General features: G+C 38.5%; 1 protein-coding gene across 2 annotated transcripts; it reads left to right on the plus strand.

Moving 5' to 3' along the window:
- The first annotated feature begins 1,577 nt into the window (after positions 1–1,577).
- On the plus strand, positions 1,578–8,319 carry BPNT1 (3'(2'), 5'-bisphosphate nucleotidase 1). Of its 2 annotated transcripts, XM_010023096.1 has the most exons (8): positions 1,578–1,698; positions 2,326–2,430; positions 2,649–2,756; positions 3,229–3,277; positions 4,235–4,326; positions 5,307–5,504; positions 6,304–6,409; positions 7,821–8,319. In XM_010023096.1, exons 1-8 carry the CDS (start codon positions 1,582–1,584, stop codon positions 7,967–7,969), a joined length of 924 nt encoding a protein of 307 aa, XP_010021398.1. In that variant the 5' UTR covers positions 1,578–1,581; the 3' UTR covers positions 7,970–8,319. The 2 variants fall into 2 exon arrangements, with proteins under 2 accessions (XP_010021398.1, XP_010021399.1); XM_010023097.1 differs by lacking the exon at positions 2,649–2,756 and having other exon boundaries at positions 1,603–1,698.
- Positions 8,320–10,569: the final 2,250 nt, after the last annotated feature.

Below are 10,569 nucleotides of genomic sequence, written 5' to 3' on the forward strand. Positions count from 1 at the left end.
CTACAACTTTCAATTGTTTGAGGGCTGCTTTTTGCCACAGGTAACATTTCAGAAATCTCCTCTGTAACCATTGTTACCAGTCGAGGATAGCCCAAGTGTACTTTGGCTACTTTACAGGACTCCAGAGCACTTTGCTCCCATCCTTGAGCAGTAGGTAATAAAAAAACAGTAGCAACTGTGCTTTTTGAATGTGCTTATACACTAACCCTACTCTTTTAGTTCAGAGGTCTTCTGACTTTAGAGATACCCATACAGTGTTTCTGAAGTGCTGGAAAAGTTCTTAAACCAGCTAAATTGGGGATTTTGATACCTCTAACATGGCTGTTTGCTGTAAGCTGTAAAGATGTGAACTTGAGGTCTTATCAGTGTCATCTACAGTAGCTAGCCTTTTCACCTCATTATATTACACTTTACTGAGTAGATTTCTCAAGCAAGAAAGGAAGGATATTGTCTAATGACCTACTAGTGCAACTTATGCAATACTTGCTGTAATTGCTGCAAATATTGGTTGTGAGGGAAGCCTAATACAGTCTTCTATGTGGTGATTAATGACTCCCTCCGTATTCTTGTCTAGCTCTGTGCTCAAGTGTTAAATTGGAAGTACGTTGCACACGTGAGCCCAACCCAAAAAGCGTATAATCTACGCAGGCAGAAAGATCAGTCAGGAAAACATAAAAAGCAATTAGCTCTGAATTTGAAAGACTACAGCCTGGTGATCCATACTTCTTTTTCCCGAGGTAGAGAAAAGCTGGGAGGAATGGATAATTGTCAGCCTTTCGCAAAAGTGATAGTTACTCTATTTGGGAACAGAAGGCACAGTGAATTGTACTGATGTGTGCTGGGGAACAGATGCAGAAGACTACAGTGGGAAGAATGACAGGACGTGCAGTGCTGAGGGGAAGAGGATGCAATAGATTTCCTTAGAGAAAACAAGAGAAGTTAAAGAAACACAGAAAAGATGGTAAACTTTAGATGAACAGACTTCCACGTGCAAGTTTGCATTATCTGTTTATCATTAACCTACTCTGTGCCCACAATTAGGCCATCTACAAAAGCCTGTTTTACATTTCAACAAATAAAGATAGACTAGTAGTAGACTACACTTTTCCTAACATTTATGATAAAGAATTTCTTCTCCTTTTCTTGTTTAATGTCAGATTTTATTTTAGCGAGGAGAACTAGGTTCTCTATCAGACAAAGCATGGGTATTTGAAAACTTGTCTGAAGTAGTTTTATACATATTTAATGTATTTTTTAAAACATCAAAGCTCACTTCATTACTACTCGCTGGAAGTAACCCACATACCCCCTCCTACTCAGATTTAACTGTATCCATTTGGAATGTTAAGTAAAATACTTTCCTTCTTGTCTTCTCTTCGAGAGAAACATACAAGAAGTGGTAAATCCTCCATCCCTGGCAGTGTTCAAGGCCAGGCTGGACAGAGCCTTGGGCGACATAGTTTAGCGTGAGGTGTCCCTGCCCATGGCAGGGGGTTGGAACTAAATGGTCTTCAGGTCCTTTCCAACCCAAACCCATTTTATGATTCTAAGTTTGCTTTTTGTTTCCTTTCAGCTTTCAGCATGGCTTCTCCAGCTCTGCTCATGCGTGTGGTCGCCTCTGCATATTCTGCAGCAGAAAAAGCTGCAGCAATTGTTAGAAATGTAATGGCTACAGGAGATCTGGGCATAGTGGAGAAGGTATTACTTTTACTTTGTTCCAATTAAATTTCTCTTACTAATGCTGATTTAGATACAAGTCAAAGTGGTGTTTTCAAAGATCAACAACTAGGGAGGGAAATACAGTCCTCATCTCTCTGATACAAGAAATATTCCTTATTAAAGGATTAAAAGAGCACTGGAGAAGTGTCTCTTGACAGGTATTTCTAAAGAATATTCAGACACTTAAAGAAAACATCTCAATTTTGTCCTGATTCCCTTCATAAAACACAAGCTTGGGATAGCATGTCATTTTTGATCTTCCTCTTATTTGTGATCATACCTATATTAATTTATGCTGCACATAGCACAGTATCTGCACAAATACATATTCAGTATGATTGTACCACTACATGAGAAGAATACAGCATATAAATATTGTTCTGATATCACAACAGTCTATCTTAGCTTCGGGGTGTACAGAGAAACTGCCTGTTTCAGTTTTTACCCTGCCTCTCTCAGGATCACTTACTAGGTTGATGATTTATCAAATTAGACTTCTTTTTCATTACAAGGTAGATACTCAACATGACACACAAGCCATTGTAGTGCTGAGTTTTTTGCTGTTGTTGCTTTGAAACACACAAATTCCCATCCATCCCTTGACAGACCGGAGCCAATGACTTGCAGACCAAAGCTGACCGACTGGTACAAATGAGCGTTTGTGCTTCCCTGGCACAGAAGTTTCCCAAGGTGACAATCATAGGAGAAGAAGTAAGTACCTAGTTTATTTCATACTAACAGTTTAGTAACTTGCAGTGCGATCTGTTTGGCAGGTGTTAGGAAATAACCTATTAAAAATATTTCCATTCCATTTCACCTTTCCATTGCATTAGCTTTGTCAAGCAAGCCACAAGTAAATCCACAGTTCTAAGGCAAACTGAGGTAAGCCCAACATCTTCTGCTGATAATTCTGAGAATCCTTTTGTTAGGAACTGCCCAGTGATGAGGTAACTGAGGAACTAATTGAAGATGGTCACTGTGAAGAAATCCTGAAGAAAACTTGTCCTTCTCAGTACGCAGGAATTAAAGAGGAAGAGGTAATGTGCTAATGCTATACACATCTTCATATTTTACACTACATCTATATTACTAATTGATTTTAGCTAAGAATGTATTAAGAAAAAAGGTTATTTCAGTGTTTCAAGTTCTTCTTTTTGGTTTTAAAACTGAAATATGGTCATGAGAATCACACCTCCAGAGCTCGAAATGCTGCATATTCCTTATGTGCAATAATGGGAAATGGACATTTGCTTCTTGCAACTTGTGATTCAAATTGATGTATCTACTTTAGACATAATAATGTCATTTCCACATAAAGTTTAAGCCTTCATACCTCTATAAAGGTATTTGCTGAGAAGTTCCAGTCAGTTTTTAAGCTTTTCTGTGTAAAGAGTTTTTTCTATATTTACTGCTGTAACGAAGTAAAAGCACTATAGTAAAATATATACTTTGCATGATAACTTCCATCATTTGTATTTGTTAATTTTTCTTACTTTTGTATTTTTAAAGCTTGTAATATGGGTTGATCCCTTGGATGGAACCAAGGAGTACACTGAAGGTTGGCTTCTTTAATTCTGTTGATTCAAACCAAAAAAGGAATGTGATAAAGTAGCATGTACACAGTTTTATGATAGAAGTTATGCACAATATTGTTTCATAAGGCTGATGTTATTTCTTTACTTTGAGTTCTATGGATTTTTTTCATCATTCCATTCAGTTCTAACCAGTATTGAATATTCCTGATGGGCTACTGAGTGCCCACCAGTTTTTGTTGTTTCAGGGAGCAAAGGGCTGCCTTTGATTGCTGGCAGGTTGTCTTAAGCCTTAAGTCAAGCACACAATTTTTGCATATACTTTCAGTTGAGGGACTAAATCACACAGGAATGTGCTCAATTATATTTACATCCTCCTCTTCAAACAACCCAAATACCAGAACTGTATTTGTAGCTCTTTAAAAATAAAACATCTTCCTGCAAATTGAAATTCTTCTGAAACTGTTTCCAGCAAAGCCTAATTTGTGTCCTTACAGACCCTAAAATGAAGAAAACAAAAGAAAACCTCCAGAAACAATACGCTGAAACCTCTTGTTGCATCTTTTACTTGATTAAGGTGAAATCTTTTAGGCAGATTTTTTTCCCCTTTTCAGGAAGAGATGTACAACTGTCAACGAATTGCTAGTTTTGAATACCACTAAAGAAATCACACCACAATTATAGAAGAATGTCATCATATACTTCCATTTAGTTGTATCTTTAAACTACTTCCTCATTTTGTGTTAATTATAACAAAGTTCTATTAAAAGAATTCTATCTGGGGCATTTTTTTTTGCAGACCTCATGCCTAATGACTAAAAATATGTTAGCAACCAACCTATTACACCTGAAATCCTGATTAGTATTTGCATTCTTAACACAACACCTTGCATATCAATGTGGATATCTATTGAAGGGGCTCTTGTTAAATATATATACTTCCTCTTTTTCAGGCATTAACTACATTCATGATTTCTGTACAGGTCTCCTTGACCACGTAACAATTCTTATTGGAATTGCTTATGGAGGCAAAGCAATAGCAGGAGTTATTAACCAGCCATATTACAACTATGAGGTATTAAATGCATTGATCTGTTTAAAAGCATTAGATGATTTCTGACTGTCTCTTCTGAGCCATTTCTAATTAGCACACTTTCAACTAAAAAGCAGCACATAGTGGACTTAATGTTGGATTATACGGTGGTGGTGTCTTTATTAAATATATACAGTTTTGAATGTTTGTTTCCAGGAACTGAATCTCAGGGATCTACTAACAGCCATACTGAATCCTGAGTCTTGTGTAATACACTATATATTAAATACATACTGTACATGTTACTACAGTAAATACAGAGTACCTGCGGTAAAACAAGTACAGATCAGTGGTTTTGCAGTCCTAAAACTATAGTCCCATAGTTTCCTATAAACTCTCTAGTAGATTTGTGGTAACTGCCATAAATCTGCAGCCCTGTAGTAAAACAAGTAGTAAACCAAGTGTACCTGTCACTGACAGCTGGGTTAGAGTACATCAGGCCAGGTTTCAGGAATAAGTCCAGGATGGCCAACCTACAAGCATTTAAACATGTTTTGAGATTGTATCAGTATTATCTGTGATGGGGGAAAAAAGCTCCTGGTGCAGCCTGATCGATTAAGCTTACTAGATTTTAAAGGACAAGCTCTTGAGCTGATGTAATGCATATCATCAGCTGATTCTGTATGTTCTGTGTGATACGTATGACAAAACATTTAAAATGATATGATATTTTCAGTTACAGGTTGTGCCTGAAGTACAGAAATATTCAAATATTAACATCAGTCATTGGAGGCAGGATGTAATGCACCACCACAATGTCACAGATAAGAAAAGGGTAAACAATGTCATTGCCTTAGAGGCAATTTCTCACTCTGAGCTCTAGAGTAGTTTAAATGTATAACCTAGTATTAGTATTGTACTCCCTGATATGCAAAGCCATCTCTAAGTACTCCTTCCATTTGTGATTTAAATGCTGATCACCGGGATTAACCATCACCTGGACCTATGTACCTTCTTTGTAGGCAGGACCTGATGCTGTGCTGGGCAGGACAATTTGGGGAGTCCTGGGCATAGGTGCCTTTGGAATTCAGCTCACAGAAGCACCTGCTGGGAAACACATCATCATTACCACCCGCTCTCACAGCAGTGCCCTGGTAAATGAATGCATCAGTGCTCTGAATCCAGACAGTGTCATCAGAGTTGGAGGAGCAGGAAACAAGGTATGAAAAGTCCAAATCTTTTTTCTTTACTGGGAGGTAGTATCTTTGGGAAAGAGAAAGAATATTTAAAGAAATCACTTACTTGCATGATTGTAGAGGAGACTTCCTCCTCCTTTCCCAGCACAACTCTTCCTAGCATTCAGTCTGCTGTGAGGTAGAGAGAATTTGGTACAGGATACTGGTAACAGAGGCCGTGCTGGTCATAGCTCAGGTCCATCTTGCCCTGTATTTTGTTTCTAGGGGAGAAAATAAGAAGTTGTAAGACCAGAATGACTAAATGGGAATTCAGTTACATCTATTTTTCCTCCTGTTCATGTTAATACAGTTTTGGTTCCAAATATCAAGCAGCTTATATGAAAGGATAAACATAGAAGCACAGAGGGATGTTTCTTTGCAAAACCTCTCTGCATACAGGGAATACCCTTTTGCTACAGTTTTTAAAGCTTAGTTTTGTCATGGCTGTCAAAAACAGATGCTCCAATCTCTTCTCACCAACTTGTGCAAGGCCCAAATTGTCACCAAGACAACATGGAGATAACTTTCACATTTATTTATTTAGTACTTCCACAAGTTGGGAATTCTTGTTTCTGAAACTAAGATCAGATTGTCATCCAATAGACTCTATTCATAACAATCCAAAATACATCACTCAGAATGGTAATACACTATAGCTTTATAAATCTTAATATAATTTCTTGTAATATTGGAAAGGAACTGATCTAATCCCTGTTGCCTGGTGCTTACCCATTTCTAAATGCCTAGATCCTTTGCAGTGATTGCCATTCTCCTTTCTTAACAGATCATTCAGCTTATAGAAGGCAAGGCATCTGCTTATATATTTGCCAGTCCTGGGTGCAAGAAATGGGATACATGTGCACCAGAAGCTATTCTACATGCTGTGGGAGGTAAGTTAATATCATTCAAAATCCCAAGAAAAGTGAGATTTAATTTAAAGTTACTTATACTTTTCATGGGGTGGGGGGGTGGGAGAAGGCCCTCTGAAATCAACAGTAACTCAAAGGGATAGCCCAAAATAAATGGCTTTCTTTTTCTTGGCTACTATTTCACAGGATAATCACACTGTCCTAAGTGGATATAGTAGTTTAGTATTAGTAACATTATGTGGACTTAGAATTCTTCAAAACAACAAAACGAGGCCAAATAATGCAGTTGTTCATTGGATGCACAAAGTCCAAAAAGTCATTCATGAGGGACTGTAGTGATAGGACAAGGGGTAATGGGTTTAAACTTCAACAGGGGAGATTTAGGTTAGATATAAGGGAGAAGCCCTTTACTGTGAGGGTGCTGAGGTGCTGGAACAGGTTGCCCAGAGAAGTGGTGAATGCTCCATCCCTGGTAGTGTTCAAGGCCAGGTTGGACAGAGCCTTGGGCACCATGCTCCAGTGTGATGCATCCCTATCCATGGCAGGGGGTTGGAACTAGATGATCTTAAGATCCTTTCCAACCCTAACTATTCTATGATTCTATGTAATTCAGCAAAATTAGTGGTCTCCAGCCAACATAAGCCACTTCACCTTTCTAGGGAGGAAGAGGTTAGAGGAGTTATAAAAAGACTCACTGACAATAATTTGAGTATAAGCATTATACTTTTTCTGCTGTTCATGCTGATAAATCTTTAACCACCATATGCTAAAATTGTGAGGTTTGATCTCCTAAATTGTCAAGCAATGATAAGAGGCTTTATAATGACATTATCTGCAGTCTCTAGTGTTGGTAACTGGGATAGCTTTAAACAGGTTAGCTCAGGCACTAAAAACCCAATCAATCTGGGGCAGCACAGGGCTGTATTTAGCCTCCTTGTTATGTAGGGATGTCGTGGTTAAATTAGCTTGCATAAAGATCTGTGTTGGTCTTGGTAAGTGGTTTCTAGAAACTCATTTAAAACCAGCTGGCATATTTCTATATTATGTTAGAGTTTGTTGTATAGGCTTACCCTGGCTTTTACTTGAACTCAGGATATTTATTTCTTTCTTGTCAATGGCCAATGTAAAAACTATTCAGGAAGCAATTTAGTTAATCCATAAGAGAGAAGTGTTATTTTTTTCCTTTTCCTGAAACACAAGGAATGTAAGTATTAATGAAAGAAAATAAAACCATTAGTTATTTGATTTCAGTCAGTAAAAAACTGTTGCACTGAAACTGGGAGCAAAGATACTTCACATCTGAAGACAGGCACGTGTACACCAAAGACTGGGTTTTTAGTTGTACCACTTGTACTGATAAAATAGATTCTCTCTCTCCAACTCTTGTTTGATGGAATATTTTTGGAATTATTTTTTCTTTTTTTTTTTCTAGGCAAGATAACTGATATCCATGGAAATTCATTTCAGTATAACAAGGAAGTGAAACACATGAATTCTGCTGGGGTCCTTGCTGCTTTGAGAAATTATGACTATTATGCCAGTCGTATTCCTAACACTGTTAAACAATCTCTTGTGCCTTGAAGCAATAAAGCATCTTCACTTGGCCTGGCAGGCTGAGAAAATGAGCTTGGAGGAGAGAGAGAGATGATAACTGAGCCTTAAATATTGTTTTAGAGAGCCTGATCTGAATGCTTTCATTAAGGTGTTCAATAATTTCAAATTGCACACAGAATCAATATGTATATGTTGGATCAGATTGTTTTGCTGTGTTTAGCAGAAAACATCAAACCAGTCACATTCTTCAATAGATGTTTTCCACATCCTTTGGGAGTATTTGTTCTTCATGATTGCGTTCAATATACTGCTAATTTTAACACTGGGGTCCAAAAATCATCTTAATAGTCAGGGTACAAAATCACGGCAAGTCATTTTTCTGATGTTGCTCAATGGTTTTTGTTGTATGTATTCAACAAGGGTTTATTATGTTAAGTACAAATGGACTAACAATCTGCCTGGATGGATTAGCCAATTTATTATAAAGTTCAGTTTCAATTCTTAGAAGTGAATCTTTGAATTTTTTGACTCAGTTTTGAGATGGCAGAGATTGCTGTTTGTGGAGAGCTGGGGTGTCAGTTTTGCAGGAGCCAGGACCAGTCCACCTGGGCCTCTCAAATAGAGGTTCCTGGATCACTGGATTAATTTGGAATCAGTGAATCATTAATACAGCAGGGTTCAGGACACCTTGGTTGAGGAGAACCCAAGGAAACTGCAATGGGGAGAGGAGTTCCCAGCACCTCTCTAATAATCTGGAATGCCTCTCTTGGGGTCTGTGTCACCTCAGTCTTGGAGTGCATCCTGTGTCACTTTGTCATACACAGGGACAACTTAAATGCCAGAACTTGAAATTTTTTATGCCCAGGTGCCTTTCCAACAGCCCCAAGAGCTGAGGAACCTGACAGTACCACTTCCCCTCCTATGGAACGTCAGCATGTTAGGGAAGGAGAGAGACCAGATGACAAGATCACCTAAAATGAACTTATAATTTGGAGAGCCTGTTTCAGTCAGTTTTCCCATAGGTGTGAGGGTTAGGAAAGCAGGATTCAACTCTTCAGTCTGCGCGAACACAAAAGAGAACAAGTAGGAAATTACATATGACTAGTAAACAGTGGCAACCTTGGCCAAAACAGATGATGCCTCTTCAAGCTAAATTTAGGACTCTCAAGTATCTTGAACTACTGGAGCTCCTATGTACTTTAATCCCTCAGCGTGTTCAACACTGTTCAAGTTGCTTCTTTCTCCTTTCATCACATAAGGTATTTAACAACTCCAGTTTATTTAGAGTCCTTGGATTAGATCCTTTCCTCACAGTAGGGTAACACCAACATGACTTCAGTGGCTTAAAGCTGGCTCTATTTGCAGCAAGTAACTCTTGCTAAAGCGTCTCCCCATGTTCACACATGGAAAAGGATCCAAAGGAAGTTTTTTTCTTAGTGAGGTCAGTTTATCATAACATTTACAGATCAGTTAGCAAGATCACCACTTATTGCATTCTATCATCATTAGCCAGTCCATAATACTATCATGACACTGGATTAAAGCTGCATATATATAGAAACAACGCAAGCATCTAATCATTTCATCTACAGTTTCACCTTTCTTCTCCTTCCTCAAGCTCATGATTAGTAAGAACATGCAACAGAGATTCAGCCTGCTTTAATTAGAGCCTTCACATTTTGCCCCATTATAAATTTAATCATTCCACATATTGATTGTTACTGAAATCTGAACCACACAGTGAGTACAAGACTAACCTCGTTTCACTGCCTCCGTTACAAATAATTCTCACCTTTACCTTCTGCAGGAGTTTTGGACGTCCATGCTTCAGTATTCACATCAAAATCTGCATGTGAATTTGTAAAGCACATTAACACAAAACATAGAGCAACTTAAACAACACAAAGCCTGCTTTAATAAACCTTTCCATACAACATTAAAATAGAAATCACAGAACCCGCTGTTAGCAATTTCATCCGTGTTTCTTTACCCTTATTTTCATCTGAAACTTGCTATATGCTTGAAATATCCTCCATGTAAGCTCCTTTCTAATTCTGCTGTAATTTATTGCTCTGCCTACTTACGGTTACCTTAGTTACCTTAGTGGGAGTAAACCACACAGCATACACCAGCTTCTACCTCATGTATAAAGACACTTATGTATGGAACCGCTTTAAATTACAGAAAGTGTGAAACTGCTAACACAGGCAAGTATTGAGGGAAGCTGGGCTAAAAGCCAGCATGTAAGGCACAGTCACGCTCTGGTTGTACCACTACACAAAACAGCACCAGTCCACCAATCAAGCATTTGATAATGTCTCTGCTAGCACATGAGGTGCTGTAGTACCATCTATAAATTAAACGTGGAGGGGGAAAAAACCTCTGCATTGCCCTTGCAACAATGTGAGCTCCAGGCTGCCTCGAGTAAAGAGGAAAACGCTGACACAGCATTTCTGCAATTCACTCCAAGACTAGCTTGGCCCATTGCAAAACCCGCATGTTTGCCAAGAGCGTAACAAGCAACAGCCTAACAAAACAGACGGGCTGAACCATCGCACCACACGGCCCGTGTACATTGCATCGCTTGGGTTTCTTGTGTCATTACCGATAGAGAAGCGACGGGAGCC

Source organism: Nestor notabilis, unplaced genomic scaffold (assembly GCF_000696875.1).
Source record: "Nestor notabilis isolate BGI_N333 unplaced genomic scaffold, ASM69687v1 scaffold6101, whole genome shotgun sequence".
Taxonomy (NCBI): domain Eukaryota; kingdom Metazoa; phylum Chordata; class Aves; order Psittaciformes; family Psittacidae; genus Nestor; species Nestor notabilis.

Bases quoted from the DNA above. Each gene is read 5' to 3' on its own strand.
- BPNT1 (XM_010023096.1), top strand. From the start codon at position 1,582: ATGGCTTCTCCAGCTCTGCTCATGCGTGTGGTCGCCTCTGCATATTCT. The intron at 2,757-3,228 runs GTAATGTGCTAA...GTATTTTTAAAG, and splicing joins CAGGAATTAAAGAGGAAGAG to CTTGTAATATGGGTTGATCC. The intron at 4,327-5,306 runs GTATTAAATGCA...CCTTCTTTGTAG, and splicing joins AGCCATATTACAACTATGAG to GCAGGACCTGATGCTGTGCT.